This window comes from Neoarius graeffei, chromosome 6 (genome assembly GCF_027579695.1).
Source record: "Neoarius graeffei isolate fNeoGra1 chromosome 6, fNeoGra1.pri, whole genome shotgun sequence".
In the NCBI taxonomy this organism is placed as follows: Eukaryota; Metazoa; Chordata; class Actinopteri; order Siluriformes; family Ariidae; genus Neoarius; species Neoarius graeffei.
The window spans coordinates 92775516-92797696 of record NC_083574.1 but is presented as its reverse complement, the minus strand read 5'-3'; the positions used below and the strand labels follow the sequence as shown (position 1 = coordinate 92797696).

Here is a 22181-nt window from a genome sequence, read left to right as displayed (position 1 = left end):
TCTCCCAACATGCCCTGGGAAGTATTATGAAGACTTTTTACGGGCAAACCTAAAAATTAAATTGCTATCTGAATCCCTCTACATTGCCACTCAGCTGTGTGTTAATTGATAATTGTTGATTCAGTTATCTCTAATTCTTGGACCCAGGAGAAGGAGATGTGATTTGGAACACCTCTTGGAACACTTTAGTCCATGTTTTCTTCATGTCATCTCTTAGGACTTTGTGGGTATTAAAAATAGCTCCAGAAACTATGCAGCCAGAGGAAGGCAGAGCAGTGAAGCTTCACCATATCTCATGACTGCTGTAGTCCTTTCTCCCTGCCTGACCCTGCTGGCATTATTACTATGGACAGCGTGTGAGGTTGTGGTGGGGACATCTCAGGAAGAGAAGTGTGTGTACCTGGATCATGCACAGCATCTCGACACTGTGGGTCTCTCTCAGGATGGAGATGTGATCATCGGTGCACTCATCAATTTCTATGTGCTGCCACCGACCCTTGACATGAGCTTCATCAAAGAACCGTACCTGCAGTCCTGCTCTGAGTGAGTTGTTCCCTCTAATTCTCTCTCCAATGCGTTTAAAAAATCGGGGGAAAAAAACAGTGCCATTTTTGTCTGTTTATGATTTCTCTTCACAGGTGGACCTGGACACGGATTTTTTTTTCAATGGAAAATCACTATAACAACCTTTTTTTATTTTATTATTCCATTTTTTTTAAATTATGCCAATCAGTCATGTAAAGACTTAAATTCTTGTGTGCATTTGACATCTGGTTGATTTATAGAACACTATCACTATCTGATTTTGGGAAACATGCATTGTTTTAAATTTCTGTAATGTCATGCATGTCATTCCTCATGCACTACTGGAAATGATAATTCAGACTTTTACACAGCAAGAGAATATCTTAACCAAAGAGAAATGTCTGTCTTTTTTATGTGTGCAATTTGCTCAAGCAGTTTGACATATCAAGACCTGCACAGATACACACTTCAGTAATACTGTAATACTGATAAAATGGTGATTTTCTCTAAAAATGTGACTTGAGCAGTGCAGGACTTGTAGGTTCGTAATTCAGTTTCTTTTTAGTTCACTACCATCACAGGAAAAATCCCGTATCCTGAAATTATAATCTACAAACTTTACAAACTTCAGATTTTCTGTATTATATTTCAAAAATGTGAATTTCTTTGGGGGTTTTTTTTTGTGTTGTTTTAATGTTTTTACATACGTACATAAGGTATATGTTCTTGTTTTTATGTGTTTCATTAAGGATCAACCTAAATAATACTATTCTTACTCACTGGCATCACTTCTGACTTTGTTCTTACCCTTAAAAATCTTTAATTTAAAGCTTCACTTTAAGATCAATGATAACCTTTATAAATAAAAACCTTAATCAATACTGAAATAATTTTATACACACACACACACACACACAATATATATATATATATATATATATATATATATATATATATATATATATATATATATATATATAATGTAGAATAGAAAAAATTCACTCTGACACCCAACTTTTGAACATTATTAAAAATTTATTCTCGACAAACGTTTTGGCCTTCTTCAGTGTCATAAAAAACTACATAGTGCTATGGGTGTGGTCTTATATATACAAAATTGTGAATTCTATACACTTCAAAATAAAAGACAAAAACTATTAATTACAAAATTTAATAATTAAATATTATTAAAAAGAATGCGACTTTTAGATTTATATTCTTTTCACTTGCTTAACCCATTAGGGGCTAAAGTAAACAATTGCGACATCCAGTACACTTCCCTATTTAGAAGCACATTCTCTAAACTATCTTGAGCAGCATTAACTATTGTTTCTATACAAATGAATTCAAAATCATTCAAATTATGGGGAGACTGATTAAAATGTTTAGCTACTTTGCATATATATATATTAGTGCTGTCAAAAATGTCGCGTTATTAACGCGTTAACTTGACTCAATTTTAATGGCGATAATTTTTTTATCGCGAGATTAACGCTCTGTGGCATGATGTAGGTTTTTCATAAGCTTTTGAAACTGCCAGGAACTTGGAACAGAGACTTTGGTTAGAAAACCGATAGCAGCTAGACTGTAATGCCACGCCCCACACAGCACAACACAGCACAGCACAGCACAGCACAGCACAGCACAGCCAGAGTCCTCTGCCCCCCCCCCCCCGAACCAGCGCGGGCAGGGCGCGCTAGTAGAGATGGGATTTATGGCTCTTTGATGGGATCCGCATCTTTGTGATCCGTTCTTTGAAAAGAGCCGTTCAAAAGACTGGCTCATTTGGCTCTTTTTAAATATTTATTCAGTTTTAAGAAGACAGCGTCTAAAGAAGCCAGATCCCTCTGAACTGTAAACTCAATGCTATCCCAGAAATCCTTCCTGTAATATGCAAATTTGTCCGCCTCTGATTGGACAGCACGACGCATCAACAGGCAGAAAGTGTAAAAGTACAAAATGTGTTAAGTGAGCTGAAACAGTAAAGATCAGATTCAATGCAATATTTATCAACGAACAACTTAAACTTAATATAATAGTGTACTTTATATTATAATGTTATATTATATTATATTATTATATTATAATCAAGCATGTCAAGCCTACCGTCACTGTGTAACCTATCTCTCTTTAGTTGTAGACTAACTCAAACAGTAGATCATTTCACTCATGGTTCTCTTGCTAGCCCCGCGCCGGTGCTCGGCTTAGGTTTCACTTTGCAGTGGCTGTGTCAAGACGTGTTATGCTTTGCAATTAAAAAAAAAAAAACATTGGTACAAAGCAAGCCCATTCACTTTTTTATGCTGATAAGAGAATTACAATGTTTTTTTATGTGACAAAAATGTGCGATTAAATTGCGATTAATTGCGAGTTAACTATGACTGTCGCGACATTAATCGCGATTAAATATTTTAATCGCTTGACAGCACTAATATATATATATATATATATATATATATATATATATATATATATATATATATATAAATAACAAAAAGTGGTAATGCGATACCACATTACATTTTATTGATTGACATGCTTCTGCTTTATGTGTCACCCACTGCAGGTTTTTTTTTTTAAATCTTATACAGTTAATAACCTCTTTTCTTGTCTACTCAGATTTCAGGAGAGTCCTGTGCAGTGGGCTCAAGCTGTTGTATTTGCTGTGGAGGAGATTAACAGAAATCCTTTTTTGCTGCCGGGGGTTCGACTGGGCTACCGTATCATGGATACCTGCACACGCTACCCTTATAGCCTAAGATCGGTGATGTCCATGATCAGTGGAGGAAATGGTACCTGTCAGTCCACCCGACCTGCCAAACTTATTATTGGAGACTCTGCTTCCACACAGTGCATTATTCTGTCCAGAGTTCTGAGCCCACTGCATGTACCAATGGTGAGTGTCATGCTGAGCAAAACAAGAATGCATGGTGATTAAATAGACAAGTTACTGTACAGAGAGGACTTTGAGCATTCTAAGACAAACTGGCTGTGCTTCACTGATCCCTATGGGTTTCACGAAACACAGCCGGTGGGGTGGGGTGGGGATGGAGGGGTTAGAATTTTGTTCCAGTGGTGGAAATCACGAGGCACCACTTTCAAAGTTATGATATTTAATATTAAGTTCCTATACAGTACTGTGCAAAAGTTAGAAACCACCCTTTTGGTTTCTGTCAAATTTAATTCAGTACGTATTATTAATTATTTGGTGGCAAACAACAATGATGTTACAATATGCAATTATTTAAATCTACTTTCAGCCAAACAGTCATGCAATACTTATTTATACAGGTCAATGTTAAAGTTCAATATTACAAATAAAATATTGACAGATTTCATACTATTTTCATTGTTGACGACCTTTGTATAATTTTTTTGTTAAAAACAGATTCCTATCATTAGTGGCCATTCTTGTTGTTCTTACTAAATCACACAAAGGTACTGAATATACTGAAGTACTGAATGGCCATTTGATGCAAAATGAAAGGTTGGTCTCTGACTTTTTCCACAGAACTGTAGATCTTTGTCTGGTCACTTAAATTGAATGTCATTAATGCAAGTATGAATAATTCAAAAACAAGTGTGATGAAGCTTGAGAACTCCTGCTTTAGGAAGATGAATCTGAAAAAAGATAAGGTATAGAGTGTAGATATCTATCTATCTCTCCGTCTCTGTCAAGCTATACATATTGCTCCTGCAACTGGATAGGATGATGGTGATTGATCCTAACTCTTGCTTTCCCCATTCTGATGCTCGACTTCTGTTGGAATTTCCCTCACTTGGGAATCACTTTCATGGATAGCCTAAAGATTGCTATGATACCCTAATGATTACACTTACCAAAACAGCTTATGCCCAAGTTTCACCAGTTCTTCAGTGGATAACTACAATTGGATACTGGATCCAAGTCAGTGATGTCCAGAATTTTAATGGCAGAGTTTTTCCAGTTTTCTTTATTTTTTCACATGACGTTTTCCGATAATTCACATCAGACAAAGAGCAATAGAATGATACTTGCATGGCCTAACAGTGTTGGCAGCAGTACTTGATCATTTTGGATTGATGCTGTGTAAAGTCTCTGATTTACAAAACATTTTTTGCAACTGCTGGGAGCATATCAGATAATGTGTTGTATATTTGAGAATATGGTTTATTTGACCAATGTTATTTTGTCATTGGGCTAATTATACTGAGTTTGTTGATGGTTTGGATCATCATGTTCAAGTATCTTGGGAATATATTCTGTTTATCCCTCAGATCAGCTACCTGGCTACATGCATGTGTCTCAGTAACAGACAAGAGTATCCCAATTTCTTTCGCACCATCCCCAGTGATAAATATCAGGCTCGTACCATGGTGCAGATGGCCAAACGTTTTGGCTGGACTTGGGTTGGTGCTGTGGTGGCAGACAATGACTATGGACTCCAAGCAGTGCAGGCATTTCGAGAAGAGATAAAAGGTACGAGCATCTGCCTTGCTTTTGTCAGCACTCTTCTCCGTGAGAAATTGGCACAAGATGTGGACCATGCCGTAAAGATGGTGCAGAGCTCATCTGCTCGTGTGATCATGGTATTTGCTTGGTATATGGATGTAGAAGTGTTCCTGACTGAACTGGCTCACAGAAATGTGACAGACCGACAGTTCCTTGCAAGTGAGATCTGGAGTACTAGTAGTCATATCTTGAGCAACCCTGCACTGTACACAATTACTCAAGGCACACTGGGAGTGGCTATTAGAAGTGCACCCATTCCTGGATTTGAGAAACACCTAAGAGAGCTCCATCCCTCCCGGTATCCTCGAGACACAATTCTGAGAGTGTTATGGGAGAGAACATTTGGCTGCAGTCCAGAAGAGAACAACATGGTAGCCTCTCAGAGTGGCTTACCCCCATGCAGTGGGAAGGAAAGTCTGGAAGGGGTTCAGAATGGTGTTACAGATGTCTCCAACTTAAGAGCCACTTATAATGTGTATCTGGCAGTTTATGCAGCTGCATATGCACTCCACTCTCTGCTCGCCTGCACTGCACCTAACAGTTCTGACCCCACAGAGACCCCAGGCTGTTCATCTCCAGACATTATCACTCCACAAAAGGTAAAAAAAAAAAGATGTATTATTTATAACATTTTATATCATCTATCTAATTTTGAACTTATTATAGCATTTTATCCATGATGCTTCATTTATAATACTGGTGAAAGTCATCAGTGCTACTTCGAGTTGGATTTAAACATTGAATTGAGTATTTAAGGAATTAAACACAGTTCTAGGTCATGACTGAGGTGGGGTTTACATTAGACCGTATCAGCGGATCATCAGATTAACGTTTTTAAAACGATTAATGTGCACACAGCAACACCAATACACGATTCGCGTGCACACAGCAACACCAATACATGGATACGCTCGGCTCCGCAGGCATCCTGCGCTCCAAATCACTCCGCCCTGAACAGCGAGTGCCCTCTGGAAGGTGCGCACTCCGGCCCTGCGCAGCTCACAGAGCGCGCGAGTGGAGTGCACAAGCAGTGATTCGGGACTGAGCCGCTGTGTGTGTGATCCCAGTGCATATCACTTACCACTTGCAAGTGGAAGGATGGCAAGCCTAAAGACAATCATAACTACACAATGGGCAGTATTTGCATCAGTATTTGCAGTATTTTCATACTTTTATACTCTTTAATGAAAGGTGATACAAGGCAGAAGTCCGCGCCGTTTTTCAGCAGTCGTGTCACATGACCAACGCCAGCGAATCAGGAAGGTGGATGTCACAGTGACGTTGTCCAATGACAACGCCAGCTAGAGCTCAGCACAGCGTATCCGCGTATTCTCAATGTTTACACAGCACCGGATCAGACACGATCTGGATTGAATACGTGGACCCTGGTGGATTCCCGTTTCCCGGCGTTTCCAGGCGTTTTAATGTAAACGGACAGTGCATCCGCGAAGAAAATGAGACAGATACGGTCTAATATAAACTTGGCCTGAGTTGTATGTTCCCAAAGATGATAATTTTCCTGTCCTGAAACGCTATTGCTCTTATACGACCACAATTTTGCCTAGATAAAATATTTTAAGCAATTAATGAAAGAAGAATCATGTTTTTATAGTTGCATTTCATGTTTTGCAAAATCTTCAAAGCAAATTAGTTCCAGTTATCATTTACATTATAGCAGCTCTAAACAGTTTTTTCCCACTTCACCAGCGCATCTTTTCTCTCTTACTAAGATTTCCAAAATACATATGAATAATAAAAATAGAAAGAAAGAAAGAAAGAAAGAAAGAAAGAAAGAAAGAAAGAAAATACAGCTTGTTACAGAGAAAACAAAGTTAAAATGTAAATTTTTTGGGGGAAAAAATGCTATGCTATTCAATATGTGACTGTCTTTCTAGCTCACCTTCCTCTTCTCCTCCTAGCTCTTGGAGCACCTTGAGCTGCTCAGTTTCACAACTCAGCTTGGAGAGAAGTTTTATTTTCAAGATGGGGAGATTCCAGCTGTTTATGACATAGTGAATTGGCAGAGAGGTCCTGGAGGAGCCTTGCAATATGTCCTCATTGGCCGACTGGAGGGTTCTAAGCTCATCATGAAGGAATCTGCCATCAGATGGCCAGGAAACTCAAACAAGGTAAATCTGGGCTGCCACAGTGTTGCCTGTGGTCCTGACTTATTAATATTGTGCAATGCGCAATATTCTTCTTCTTCTTCTCCTCCCACAGTTTTTGAGATAGAGACCCCAAACAAACTTTAACCCTTTGGGGTCGACAGCTTTGCTGGCGAAGCTCGGCAGGTTTAGAATAGGTAGGTCATGTATTTAAATAAATATCTTTGCGAGTTTTTATCATACAAGCATGATACACGTATTGACAGAAACTTTACACTTTCCTATGTGCCCACTGCCAAATAATATTATATTTTTTAAATTAGCTAAATTAGATGAAACATAAAACTTGTCACGCCCTGTGACGACCTGGCAACTTGTCCAGGGTGTACCCCGCCTTTCGCCCGTAGTCAGCTGGGATAGGCTCCAGCTTGCCTGCGACCCTGTAGGACAGGATTAAGCGGCTAGAGATAATGAGATGAGATGAGATAAAACTTGTCACCTTACTCAGTCACACTGGAGTCGGAGTGCTGAGCGCCCATTTACACATTCATAAAAGACTATTCACATGGTAACGGTAAGATAATCACTTTCACCCTTTTGGTTTCAATTCATTTCTCTTTCGCTGTGGGAATGCCCACCATATACAGGATAAAAGCTGTCAACCAAAGTTTAGGCTATTTGGAGGTAAGACTTGTTGCGAGATGGCACATAGATTTTATGCGCTTCGGATGATTCAGGACAGTGATTCAATTTCAGGACAGCGATTCAACTCATGATTCAATTCATGATACAGGACAGCGATTTAATTCAATCTTGAGAACTGTGACACTGATGATGAGCGATGCCTTTTTTTATGCCTCTGCCACCTTAAGGTGCAGGAGGCATTATGTTTTCGGGTTGTCCGTCTGTCCGTGCATGCATCCGTGCGTGCGTCCGTCCCGAAACCTTGTGAACGCGATATCTCAAAGGCAAATGAAAGGAATTTCACCATTTGTGCGCTTTGGGACAAACATGAACTGATTAGATTTTGAGGTTAAAAGGTCTAAGGTCAAGGTCACTGTGAGGTCAAATGTCTGTCCGAAAACCTTGTGAACACAATATCTCCAAGGCAAATGAAAGGAATGTCACCAAACTTTCAGCATTTGTGCATTTGGGGACAAACATGAACTGATTAGATTTTGAGGTTAAAAGGTCACAGGTCAAGATTACTGTGAGGTCAAATGTCCATCCCCAAACCTTGTGAACACCATATCTCAAAGACTAATGAAAGGAATTTCACCAAACTTTCACCATTTGTGCACTTTGGGGCAAAGATGAAATGAGTAGATTTTGAGATCAAAAGGTCTAAGGCCAAGGTCACTGTGAGGTCAAATGTCTGTCCACAAACCTTGTGAACAGCATATCTCAAAGACTAATGAAAGGAATTTCACCAAACTTTCATCATTTGTGCACTTTGGGGCAAAGATACACTGATTAGATTTTGAGATCAAAAGGTCTAAGGTCAAGGTCACTGTGAGTTCAAATGTCTGTCTGAAAACCTTGTGAACACAATATCTCCAAGGCAAATGAAAGGAATTTCACCAAACTTTCACCATTTGTGCGCTTTGGGACAAACATGAACTGATTAGATTTTGAGGTTAAAAGGTCTAAGGTCAAGATTACTGTGAGGTCAAATGTCCATCCCCAAATCACAACTTAATAAGGCGTGTAGTCTACCAGGCGGAGGCATCCCCATCGACACCGTTGGCGTCGAGTTCTGTCTAGTTTTTTTTTACTTAGACTTGATCTAGCCAAAGATCAACTTGAGTAAGTGTAAATATTTATTCTATTTCTTATGAGCATATCAGTTGATATGCGTGCCCTGTAGTGCATACACAGGAAAAAATGACTGAGCAATTTTTCCAGACTTAAAAGTATTTTCCTCAAAAATAGTTAATTTTGCTATACTTTGAGTTTAGAGAGTAAAATTTGGAGTTGGAGTGGGAGCAAAATTACAGAGTAATTGTGTAATCGAGTAACAGAGTTGGTTGTGGCTCTGAACTGAGCAAAATAGTACAAGAGTAAATTTCAAGACATACTGAAAAGAGTTATCAAAATAAAGTTAAATACCAGATAAATGAAGCTGTTGTAAAAAGCAGTTTTAGAACTGTTTTGTAGTGTGTGAAAAAATATTACCTTACCCATTGTGATGAACCATTTTGATCATTTGACCTGATGGGATTAAGAGACGGCAGTGGGAGGAGTTTGAATACCCCTCCCACTGCCAACCCTTTATCCCAAAACAATAGGACATAATTTTTTGATGGCCAGTTAATTGTCCAAATCAATGGAGCAGATTTAAGTTTTTGTGCTTGATACATTCCTAAGGCTGAACAGAATCACCTCAAGTGACCAAAACAGTTCGACACAATGGGTAAGGTAATGTTTTTTTTCCACACATTCCAACACAGTTCTAAAACTGTTATTTTTTAAAAAGTACAATCATGACATGCATTCTACATATGGCCCTTTTCCACTACCCTTTTTCAGCTCACTTCAGCTCGCTTCAGCTCACTTCAGCCCGACACGGCTCGCGTTTCGACTACCTTAGAGCAGCACGACTCGGCTCGCTTCAGCCCTGCTCAGCCCCCAAAACTCGCACGGTTTTGGAGTGGGGCTGAAGCGAGCCAAACCGAGCCGAGTGGGGCTAGGGGTGTGAGGAGACACTCCCCTGTGCACTGATTGGTGAGGAGGAGTGTCCTCACACGCCCACACACGCCCCGCGAGCACGCTGGGATCTGTAAACACCGTAAACCCGGAAGAAGAAGAATTACGAATTACGAGAATTTCTGAAGCCTTATGCGCCTCGCCTCATCTATACGCTCTTGCCAGTATCTGTTGGCGTTGTCGGTGACAACAAGCCACAGCACCAAGACCAGCAACACTAACGACTCCATGTTTATTGTTTACTATCTGGGTCGTGAGACTACCGCTTAAAAGATCACTGATGTCACTGTTTGCACCGCCTAACGACATCACATGACGTCCACCCACTTTCGCTAACTCCACCCAATGTGTCCACCCACTTCCAGCCAGCACGGTTCAGCGCGGTTGTAGTCGAAATGCAACTCCAACAGCCCCACTCAGCTCGACTCAGCCCAACTCAGCATGGCACGGCTCAGCCCAACTCAGCCGCGTTGGTAGTGGAAAAGCGGCATTAGATATAATTGTAGCTGAACTTGTGCTGAATACAAAAAATTCATATGACTTTGAAAATACTGCTTAGATTTGTTGAAATTGACAACAAAATCAGAACATTCCAAAAGTCATTAGAGTGTCAGAAAATAATCTCAGACCCCAGAGGGTTAAACTGTGCAGTCTGATAGGAAATGGTGTGCTTGTATACAGCTTTTGAATCAACACCCCCGTTCTCTCATTCTTGTCGTTTGTCTTTTTTTTCCCATAAAAAATGAATGGGGTTCATGTTTCAAGTTGTCCAGCTCAAACACACTTAGCCCATGTTTACATTAGACCGTATCAGAGGATCATCAGATTAACGTTTTTAAAACGATTAGTGTGCACACAGCAACACCAATACACGATTTGCGTGCACACAGCAACGCCAATACACGGATACGCTCGGCTCCGCAGGCATCCTGCGCTCCAAATCACTCCGCCCTGAACAGCGAGTGCCCTCTGGAGGGTGCGCACTCCGGCCCTGCGCAGCTCACAGAGCGCGCGAGTGAAGTGCACAAGCCACGATTCGGGACTGAGCCGCTGTGTGTGTGATCCCAGCGCATATCACTTACCACTTGCAAGTGGAAGGATGGCAAGCCTAAAGACAATCATAACTACACAATGGGCAGTATTTGCATCAGTATTTGCAGTATTTTCATACTTTTATATCCTTTAATGAAAGGTGATACAAGGCGGAAGTCCGCGCCGTTTTTCAGCAGTTGCGTCACATGACCAACGCCAGCGAATCAGGAAGGTGGATGTCACAGTGACGTTGTCCAATGAGACGCCAGCTAGAGCTCAGCACAGCGTATCCGCGTATTCTGAATGTTTACACAGCACCGGAGCTGACACGATCTGGATTGAATACGTGGACGCTGGCGGATTCCCGTTTCCCGGCGTTTCCAGACGGTTTAATGTAAACGGACAGTGCATCCGCGAAGAAAACGAGACAGATACGGTCTAATGTAAACGTAGCCTTAATTGGAGAAACACCAAACGTCATGTGATACTTCAAGCCAACTCCCCCGACGCATACATGCAATCGATTCTGACCCACACTTGTCTTTTCCTTTCTTTTCACTCATCCCTTTTCCCCTCATTCAGTTCCATTCATTTTTCGCCCATTCAAATGAATAGAATTCTACTCTGTAACACTTCACAATACAGGCAGCAAACTTCATATGGCACCTCAGGCCAACTCACCCATCACATACATGATCTCACACACACACACACACACACACACACACACACACACACACACACACACAATGTTAATTGTCTGCTGCATCTTGCACAATACTTCACATTCTCTTTAGGGAATGCACTTTTGAGTTGTCTATGTGGTGTGTTATACGTTATCTCCTTGTTTGCAGGAGTTTTTTCCAGGTTCTTTGAGAGACCTCCTTAAAACACATAAATTGTTCAATTTTTGTGTGTGTGTAAGAGACAGATAGAGAGAGAGAGAGAGAGAGATTCAGTGAGTTTAGTGTGAGCGATTCCCTGTGATAGACTTGTGTCTCAAGGTGTGTTCTGCCTCGATAGGCTCCAGGCAGTGGCGGCTGGTAGTCTTTCAAACAGGGGAGGCTGGTCGGTTACGATATTTCCATATTTTAAAAGAAAAAAAGAAAAAAACACATCAATTTTGCCCATACTATTGCCTCTGATCTGGCTGATTGTTGGCAGGGTCACAAACTGTGAAATAACAGGTTCTTTTGGCCCATTAGCCTACTGTCCAATATACATGATGGTGGTGTTGGGGGTGGTGGTATATTTTAACATTTTATATTTTAAAATTGTGGCATGTTGTTTAAAAATTGATCATTATTGAAAGCAGCTCGGGCGGCACGGTGGTGTAGTGGTTAGCGCTGTCGCCTCACAGCAAGAAGGTCCGGGTTCGAGCCCCGTGGCCGGCGAGGGCCTTTCTGTGTGGAGTTTGCATGTTCTCCCCGTGTCCACGTGGGTTTCCTCTGGGTGCTCCGGTTTCCCCCACACTCCAAAGACATGCAGGTTAGGTTAACTGGTGACTCTAAATTGATCGTAGGTGTGAATGTGAGTGTGAATGGTTGTCTGTGCCTATGTGTCAGCCCTGTGATGACCTGGCGACTTGTCCAGGGTGTATCCCGCCTTTCGCCCGTAGTCAGCTGGGATAGGCTCCAGCTTGCCTGCGACCCTGTAGAACAGGATAAAGTGGCTAGAGATAATGAGATGAGAGATGAGATGAAAGCAGCTCTTTGTCAGGAACCTCAGCAGTAACAGCAGAGTGTTCTGGAATAGGCACAAGCACTGACCTTGGGGAGCCAAACATAGAGCTGGGTGCCACACATTTCATTCAATGACACTTTCCCTATATTTTACTTATTTTGACTGAGAAATGTTTTATTGGGGCGGCACGGTGGTGTAGTGGTTAGCGCTGTCGCCTCACAGCAAGAAGGTCCTGGGTTCGAGCCCCGGGGCCGGCAAGGGCCTCTCTGTGTGGAGTTTGCATGTTCTCCCCGTGTCCGCGTGGGTTTCCTCCGGGTGCTCCGGTTTCCCCCACAGTCCAAAGACATGCAGGTTAGGTTAACTGGTGACTCTAAATTGACCGTAGGTGTGAATGTGAGTGTGAATGGTTGTCTGTGTCTATGTGTCAGCCCTGTGATGACCTGGCGACTTGTCCAGGGTGTACCCCGCCTTTCGCCCGTAGTCAGCTGGGATAGGCTCCAGCTTGCCTGCGACCCTGTAGAAGGATAAAGCGGCTAGAGATAATGAGATGAGATGAAATGTTTTATTGACAATTTTGATAACCCTTCACTTTTAATCCAGGTCTGTAGTGTGAAATGTTCTCGGCTGTGTTTTTGTTTAAAAATGTTTTCCAAATTGTAGCTGTGTTTAATTCATATCCAGAAAAATATATATTCCAGTATAATATACTCAGCATAAACATTTTAAATAGATTCTATATTTTTGGTCCATCCATGACATATTACTAAAGTAGCCTATTTACTGTTGTTGATGTGGGTCACTTGCTGTTAGCCAATTCACTTTCTCGTACCAGGAGAGCTGAAAGGAACGAGTATTATCCCCTACCTTTTTCACCAAGTCCATTTGAGGCGTTGGTCTACCCTGCTCTTTAATTTAAATTTTTTCCTCGAAAGGAAGACTGGCAAATGGCTTCGCCGAAATTAAATCAGCAATGCTTGGCATCCGTGCGCAGCTTTCTTGCTAGCTGACTAGCCCTCTCAAGTTCAAGTTCAGTCACTCAAATAAACGACATTTCTGGAACTAAGATAGCAAACTTGACAACACTATATTTACACTTTATTTACAATGAAAATATATACAAACTAAAAAAGCTGGTAGAAACCGTATGTAATGAATGAAATCGAAATGTAAGCTGATTTCTTACAATACACCACAGCACTTGCGAATCCGCATGGGACTGAACTGAAATTCACCGCTGCCTGTCTATATTTGAAACGAGCTGTCAATAAAAGAAAATATCCGGCCGCTTTCACCAATCACCAGTCTCCTCGTGGAAAGCTTTGCCATGTCCCTCCCATGTGAGGCTCGGAGTCCTTGAGTGGATGTTTTCGCAGTATTTGTCCAATAACTGTCTTGCATTTTGAGATTGAAAAGCGCAGAGCTCCCAAATGCCATTGAAGTCCACTGAGGCTGGGACTCCATGGGCGGGTGTTTTCGCAGTATTTGTCCAATAATCGTCTTGCATTTTGAGATTGAAAAGCGCAGAGCTCCCAAATGCCATTGAAGTCCACTGAGGCTGGGCTGCATCGCGTTGTCACGAGGGGGAAAAACTCACGCACACATTAAAGTTATAACGGAATGATTTCGCACTGTAGTTGGGTTGAGCACATATATTTCTATGATTCTGGATCTGAAATAGCAATGTTATAAGGTCGGCTATAACATAAGCCTAGTGCAATTCATCCTACACGATGTTCGTCATTTTTAGAGGAGGCTGAGCCTCCCTCGTTGTCTTAGAGCAATCACCCGTGGCTCCAGGTAATGGGTTACTGAATATAAATGAATCTATCCATCCATTATCTTTTCCGCTTATCTGTCAGGGTCATGGGGGAAGCTGGAGCCAATCACAGTTGACTTCAGGCAAGCAGTGGGTTCACCCTGGGAAGATTACCAGTCTATCACAGGACAAACACAGAGATGAACAACTATTCACACTCACATTAACACGTGAGCAATTTAGAGTAGCCAGTTGACCTAGTCCCTATGTCTTTGGACAGTGGGAGGAAAGCAGAGCACCTGGAGGAAACTCATGCAGGCACAAGGAAAACATGCAAACTGAACACAGACAGGCCTCAGGGCCAATTTATGCTGACAACCCAGTCCTCGCAGATGGTGTCGCAGATGGCGTCTGCGTAGCCCCCCCACCTTCGCAGACGCTCTGTGCGCACCTCCCAAAAATTGTGACCACCGCAGAAGCCTCGCAGACCGTCGCAGACAAGAGGGCTCTGATTGGTCTACATCTGATTGGTCTACACCACTCTACATCCGCTGTACACGCACTTCCGCTTCCCTACTTTCCCGGTTTGGTTTGTTTTCACAACCGCCATTTTTAAAAACACGAGCGAAGATGGAGCAGCACAAAGAGCGGTTGATTGAGGAAGCGAGGAAGTACGTACATCTATACGACTCCAGTTCGAGTCATTATAAGTAACCGGAGGATAAACACTCCACTAACCACACCCACCAACTACTCCTAGCGATTTCGCGACTTCGCGCCCCCTTGCGTTGTGGCGGTGAATAACATCGCACACGCCTATTACTCCCCGCTCAACGATAAATTACAACTGTCTGCGAAAAGCTATCTGCGAAAGCCTTGTCGCAAGAGCATGCAGAGGCCTTCAGTCAGCCACAAGGGTTGAATTCAGAATCTTCTTGCTGTGAGGCAACGGTGATAACCACTGCACCACCATGCTCCTCTGAATGAATATATTAATGCATTAATTCATTAATGTCAGTCATGCTGTCAGCAACATGAAAGATAATGTCATACATAATTTCAAAATGATTTATTGTAGAGGCTTCCTTTAAGTTGTATCCTTACAGAGATACCATTCTGTGTCTTTCCAAGAATAGAATCACAATTACAAATCTACTTGTAGCTTCACAGTTTTCAGTCAAAATAAATGCATTTTGTGTCAGTTTTTTTGTTTGTATTCTAAACTAGCACTCCACACCAAGTTTTTGTACAGTTATGTTTTGTTATTCAGTCCCCACATGAATCATTAATGTGGTCATTCATGAACAAGGCTGTGCACATTAACCTATCTGTGTTGGAAAATGATATAAAACTAAAAACTGGGACTTTTTTATGTTAAACAGGCAAAACATATGCAAAGGTCTCAGGGAGTTGAATTGCATCATAAAAATCTATACTGCATACAATTTTGACTTGAGTTTTTAATGGCTTTTTTTGTCCAATTATTTCAGGTGCCTGTGTCTGTGTGCTCTGCTGAATGCCCCCAAGGAACACGCAAAGCTATAAGAAAGAGCCTGCCAGTTTGCTGCTTTGACTGCCTGCCCTGCGCTGAAGGCGAATTCAGCAATGTCACAGGTCATCAAATGTCCCTTTAGCACTATAAACAGCCTCTAAAAATTAAGTACTGCTTACATCATCTGCAAAGAAGGACACAACTTATCAAATGCCAAACTGTGTCTCATCATCTCTAGCCGCTTTATCCTGTTCTACAGGGTCGCAGGCAAGCTGGAGCCTATCCCAGCTGACTACGGGCGAAAGGCGGGGTACACCCTGGACAAGTCGCCAGGTCATCACAGGGCTGACACATAGACACAGACAACCATTCACACTCACATTCACACCTACGGTCAATTTAGAGTCACCAGTTAACCTAACCTGCATGTCTTTGGACTGTGGGGGAAACCGGAGCACCCGGAGGAAACCCACGCGGACAACATGCAAACTCCGCACAGAAAGGCCCTTGCCGGCCACGGGGCTCGAACCCGGACCTTCTTGCTGTGAGGCGACAGCGCTAACCACTACACCACCGTGCCACCCCAAACTGTGTCATTCCTAAAATCCTGGAAAAAAATATTACAATTTCTGCTATTACCACAGAGGTTCCCTAACATTCTATGAAATTGTTCTAGATTATACACAGTGTGGTTGAATTTCTGATTCGAACTTGTCAGAAGGCTTTTCTATAATAATTATTTGAATAATTTACTATAACAGTATCTTGGACAGTAGATTAGGTTGTAGGGCAAAGTAGAAGTGCACTCGATGGAGTGCAGATGTTACAGGTGATTTTTGAAATCAGGTGAATCTGGATTCACCTAGGTGATTCTAGATTTATCTGTGTGATTCTAGATTTAACTAGGTGAATTAGGCCGACATTTTTAAAAGGGATTTTTTAAGGGGTTCATAAAAGAATGAGGACACTTCGACAACCACTTTCTATTCCCCTTTCCCCCTCGTTTCTCACTCACCCCACTCTCTTTATATCTTCTATCCTCTTATACCTCTCTACCCAAAATTACACTTATATACCAGTCTTTCTGTCTGTCTCATTTAATTTGCCACTCCCCACATTTTGATGTCCTTGCTAGGAATCAAACTCAGGACCTACTGCTTTGAAGTCCACCACTACATTACAGAGGGTTCACTTCCAACAAAGAAATTAAACATTCCACTTGATCACCCAACCGTAACCCTAACTCTAAACTTCAAACCCAAATTCACCTAGGTAAATCTAGAATCACCTAGGTGAATCCAGATTCACCTCCTTTCAAAAATCATTTGTAACACATACCGCCACCAAGCCACATATTAGAATATCTGGATGTTTACTATGTTTACATACATATTTGGATTTATATCAAAATATATTCAGTTGTTCGATGCCCCATGGCCCACCTTTCCACAAAATTTCATCAAAATCCATTCATTGCTTTTTGAGTTATGTTGGAAATAGCCAAAAAAAAAAAAAAAATCCTGGATCCACACACATAAACAAACTGAGGTGAATACATAACCTTCAGCAAAGTTGGCAGAGATAATCCTAGGTTAATATTAATGTGCTTATTCTAATAAGTTACTATATTAACAACCTTATATACAGTAGTAAGAAGGACTTCTATGGTGGATTTTCCACATGAACATATATATTTTTTAATGTCTGCCAGATTTGTTGGAGGAGGTTATGTTTTCACCTCCATTTGTTTGTTTGTTTGTTGGTTGCCAACATGCCAAAAAGTACCATCCATCCATCCATTATCTGTAGCTGCTTATCCTGTCCTACAGGGTCGCAGGCAAGCTGGAGCCTTTTCCCAGCTGACTGGGCGAGAGGCAGGGTTCACCCTGGACAAGTCGCCAGGTCATCACAGGGCTGAAACCATTCACACTCACATTCACACCTACGGTCAATTTACCAAAACGTAACAAATCTAACAAAAAGTACTGGACAGATTTTGATGAAATTTTGAGGCCAAAGAACAATGATTAGATCTCATCTCATCTCATTATCTCTAGCCGCTTTATCCTGTTCTACAGGGCCGCAGGCAAGCTGGAGCCTATCCCAGCTGACTACGGGCGAAAGGCGGGGTACACCCTGGACAAGTCGCCAGGTCATCACAGGGCTGACACATAGACACAGACAACCATTCACACTCACTTTCACACCTACGGTCAATTTAGAGTCACCAGTTAACCTAACCTGCATGTCTTTGGACTGTGGGGGAAACCGGAGCACCCGGAGGAAACCCACGCAGACACGGGGAGAACATGCAAACTCTGCACAGAAAGGCCCTCACCGGCCACGGGGCTCGAACCCGGACCTTCTTGCTGTGAGGCGAAAGCGCTAACCACTACACCACCATGCCGCCCAATAATTAGATTTTGATGCAAATTTGGATATGTATGTTCATCCAGGATCCAGATATGTATGTGGTTCCAGATTTTTTTTTTCTGTTCCCAACAGAATTCAAAAAGTAGTGAATGGATTTTGATGAAACTTTGAGAAAAGGCAGGTCATAAGCCAAGTAACAATTGATTAGACTTTGATGCAAATTTGAACATGTGGCTTGGTGGAGGTATGCACTCTAACCAGTGCCCTTCTCGTTTTAAATGTATCATTAGTGATATGGTGAAGATTTTGCATGTTCTCCCTGTGTTTGCGTGGGTTTCCCCTGGACACTCCGGTTTCCTCCTCCAGTTTAAAGACACGCAGATAAGGTTAACTGGCTACTCTAAGGGCCCATCCACACGAGTACGTTTTTGTCGAATCCGCATAAATACCTTATCGTTTCAGCCTCGCTTCCAGACGGATCTGACTTTTTCGAGGTGTGAAACCGATATTTTTTGAAAATGGGTCCCAGAGTGGGAAAATCCTAAAACGCCGGATAGCCCGGAGTCATCTGGACGGCGAATGCGGATTTGTTCAGAAATGATGACGTATAAGCCCTGCCTGTCTAACCTTTAACCTCAGCCGCTGCCGCTAGACGCGTCATAACAACAACAATGATGGACTACAGGCTTCTATCATATAGTTCCACTTCACTGTCCATACATGTCAACCTATACGGAATGTCCGTATTTTATACGGATTTGATTCAATAAACGTAGTATACGGGCATACAAATAAAGTTATACGGATTCTTTAAAAAAACTTCAATATTTATTTAGAGCTATAATCAATTCCCACGATGATAAAAGAGCGCATAACATTTACAAACGTACTGTACAGCACAGAAAGCACAAACAGCCAGTAAAGAGTCTTATGAAATCGCGCGTTATCTTGTGGTAGCGAGACTTCATTCCACTTTTGATCATGCGCACACCACATTGCGAGAATCCCGCCAACCGGGAAGTAACATTTTGTTTGAAATGTGTATTTCCACCTGAGCGACTTTCACTAGCGACTGAAAAGATTCTGAATGGGCACTCCGGCAAGATCAACACAGACACTTGCTGTGACATGCAGCCTCGTGAGGTATTGGTGCAGAGTGCTAAAAAAAGCTGTCATGGAGTACAATTCAGAACATTAGAGTGACACTTTGTGTTTTTGTTGAACATTGGAGCTTTGTATTCATTCTGAAGGTTTATTGTTATTAATATTGAATAAAAAGTAACTTGGATATATCATTGTTAATTATCATTCAAATTTTAAGTAAATTATTTTAATTTGCATCTTATTCAGATTTTATAAGGGAAATACGGATTTTGGAGGTTGGTTATGCAGGTTTGATTGACCAAAGGTTGACATGTATGACTGTCGGTCCACACAAAAGACTCTCCTCTTCCTTTCAGAGTTGCACTGGCCATGATTGTCCTCTTCTTGTGTTATGAGCTTGTTTGTAAACAGCGCGTGACCTTTATACGCATGCTCCATGGCTTCTCTTCCGGTTTTAGTGTTTTGGCGTGGCGGCGTCACAGCGCCACATACAGGCCTGGCATATGTACTACAGTGTTTTGGGTCGTTTCCAGTGAATCTGTGTGGACGCAAATATTTCTGGAAACGACGCCGTGTTTACGGAGATTTTTTTCAACAGCGCATTGGGTGAGGCCGCGTACTCGTGTGGACGGGCCCTAAATTGCCCATAGGTGTGAATGTGAGTGTGAATGGTTGTTTGTCTCTGTGTTAGCCCAATATAGGTTGGCAACCTGCCCAGAGTGTACCCTGCCTCTTTCTCAAAGTCAGCTGGGATTGGCTCCAGCCTCCCCCATGACCCTGATGGATAAGCGGCATAGATGGATGATCGATGGTGAAGATTTGTATAATGAGCTGTTCATTTAACATTTACAGAAGGATTCTCCAGTATCAGTTCTTTGTAACAGTTAGAAATAAAATGTAAAGTCTTCAGGATGGAAGACTAAAGCCTTACAACAATGTTGCTTTCTCAACAATATAACATTTGTCTTAGGTGGGGTTTACATTAGACCGCATCAGCGGATCATCAGATTAACGTTTTTAAAACGATTAGTGTGCACACAGCAACACCAATACACGGATACGCTCGGCTCCACAGGCATCCTGCGCTCCAAATCACTCCGCCCTGAACAGCGAGTGCCCTCTGGAGGGTGTGCACTCCGGCCCTGTGCAGCTCACAGAGCGCGCGAGTGAAGTGCACAAGCAGTGATTCAGGACTGAGGCGCTGTGTGTGTGATCCCAGCGCATATCACTTACCACTTGCAAGTGGAAGGATGGCAAGCCTAAAGACAATCATAACTACACAATGGGCAGTATTTGCATCAGTATTTGCAGTATTTTCATACTTTTATACTCTTTAATGAAAGGTGATACAAGGCGGAAGTCTGCGCCATTTTTCAGCAGTCGCGTCACATGACCAACGCCAGCGAATCAGGAAGGTGGATGTCACAGTGACGTTGTCCAATGATGACGCCAGCTAGAGCTCAGCACAGCGTATCCGTGTATTCTCAATGTTTACACAGCACCGGACCAGACACGATCTAGATTGAATACGTGGACCCTGGCGGATTCCCGTTTCCCGGCGTTTCCAGGCGTTTTAATGTAAACGGACAGTGCATCCGCGAAGAAAACGAGACAGATACGGTCTAATGTAAACTTGGCCTTAGTAAAAAGAGAGGCTGGTGAGGGAATGACTGTTTTTAGTTGCTATAAAGTAAATGTCATAAAGGACCTAACCTCTTTTACAGACCTTATACAACATTAAACACAAATATAAACAGATTTTTAAATGACATTCATTAATAATAAAAAAATGTTATAATTGGAAAATGACTGAGGAATGGGGCATGCTAATTTTTTTTTTAATCTCTTTTACAGGCTCACTAGAATGTTATCGTTGTCCCCCAGAATTCTGGTCCAACAGCCTCAGGACTGCATGTGTACCACGTGAGGTTGAGTATCTCTCCTTCAACGAGACAATGGGCATCACCTTGATGGTGGTTGCTGTGTGTGGTGCCATGACGACAGCAGCTGTAGGTGTGGTTTTTGTGTACTACAGGCAGACTCCTATCATCAAGGCCAACAACTCAGAGCTGAGCTTCCTGCTCTTGCTGTCGCTCAAACTCTGCTTCCTGTGTTCACTGGTGTTTGTGGGTCAGCCCTCATTATGGTCATGCAAGCTACAACAAGCAGCATTTGGGATCAGTTTTGTTCTTTGCATCTCGTGCATCCTGGTCAAAACCATTGTGGTTCTGGTTGCTTTTCGTTCAGCTAGACCTGGATCTGCAGCCCTCATGAAGTGGTTTGGACCAGGCCAGCAAAGAGGGAGTGTTCTGTTCTTTACCTGTATTCAGGTGATTATATGTGTTGTATGGTTATCCCTCAGTCCACCTTTTCCTCACAGAAACTTAAGCATTCAAGGATCAAAGATCATTTTAGAGTGCATGGTGGGATCAGTGACAGGCTTTTCTCTGGTTTTGGGCTACATTGGACTGTTGGCTGCCATTTGCTTCCTTCTGGCCTTCTTCGTCCGAAAGCTTCCAGACAATTTTAATGAGGCCAAATTTATCACTTTCAGCATGTTGATCTTCTGTGCTGTGTGGATCACATTTGTTCCAGCATATGTCAGCTCACCAGGAAAGTACAGTGTCGTTGTAGAGATATTTGCTATCCTGGCTTCCAGTTTTGGTCTCCTGATCTGTATATTTGCCCCAAAATGTTACATTATTTTACTCAAACCAGAAAACAACACCAAGAAATTTCTCATGGGGAAAACCCAATAGAGAAAACATTTCGCATCTGCTGTGTGATCCTCACTGATTTCTCATGAACAATGAGATGGAACAATGAATGTTCATCAGTCATAGTTTCCTCTGTACATCTCTTTCCAATATTAAGTGACTCAATCTTTTGAATGATACTTTTAGATACTCCCAG

The 22181-nt window shown here is 42.0% G+C and overlaps 1 protein-coding gene across 1 annotated transcript; it reads left to right on the top strand.

Annotated features, from left to right (window-relative positions):
- Positions 1–295: 295 nt before the first annotated feature.
- Positions 296–22027, top strand: LOC132888437 (extracellular calcium-sensing receptor-like). Its single transcript, XM_060924488.1, has 6 exons — positions 296–543; positions 3145–3421; positions 4783–5616; positions 6937–7146; positions 15790–15913; positions 21123–22027. Exons 1-6 carry the CDS (start codon positions 296–298, stop codon positions 22025–22027), a joined length of 2598 nt encoding a protein of 865 aa, XP_060780471.1.
- The last annotated feature ends 154 nt before the right edge of the window (positions 22028–22181 follow it).

Bases quoted from the DNA above. Each gene is read 5' to 3' on its own strand.
- LOC132888437 (XM_060924488.1), top strand. From the start codon at position 296: ATGACTGCTGTAGTCCTTTCTCCCTGCCTGACCCTGCTGGCATTATTA. The intron at 5,617-6,936 runs GTAAAAAAAAAA...TTCTCCTCCTAG, and splicing joins ACATTATCACTCCACAAAAG to CTCTTGGAGCACCTTGAGCT. The intron at 15,914-21,122 runs GTCATCAAATGT...TCTCTTTTACAG, and splicing joins CGAATTCAGCAATGTCACAG to GCTCACTAGAATGTTATCGT.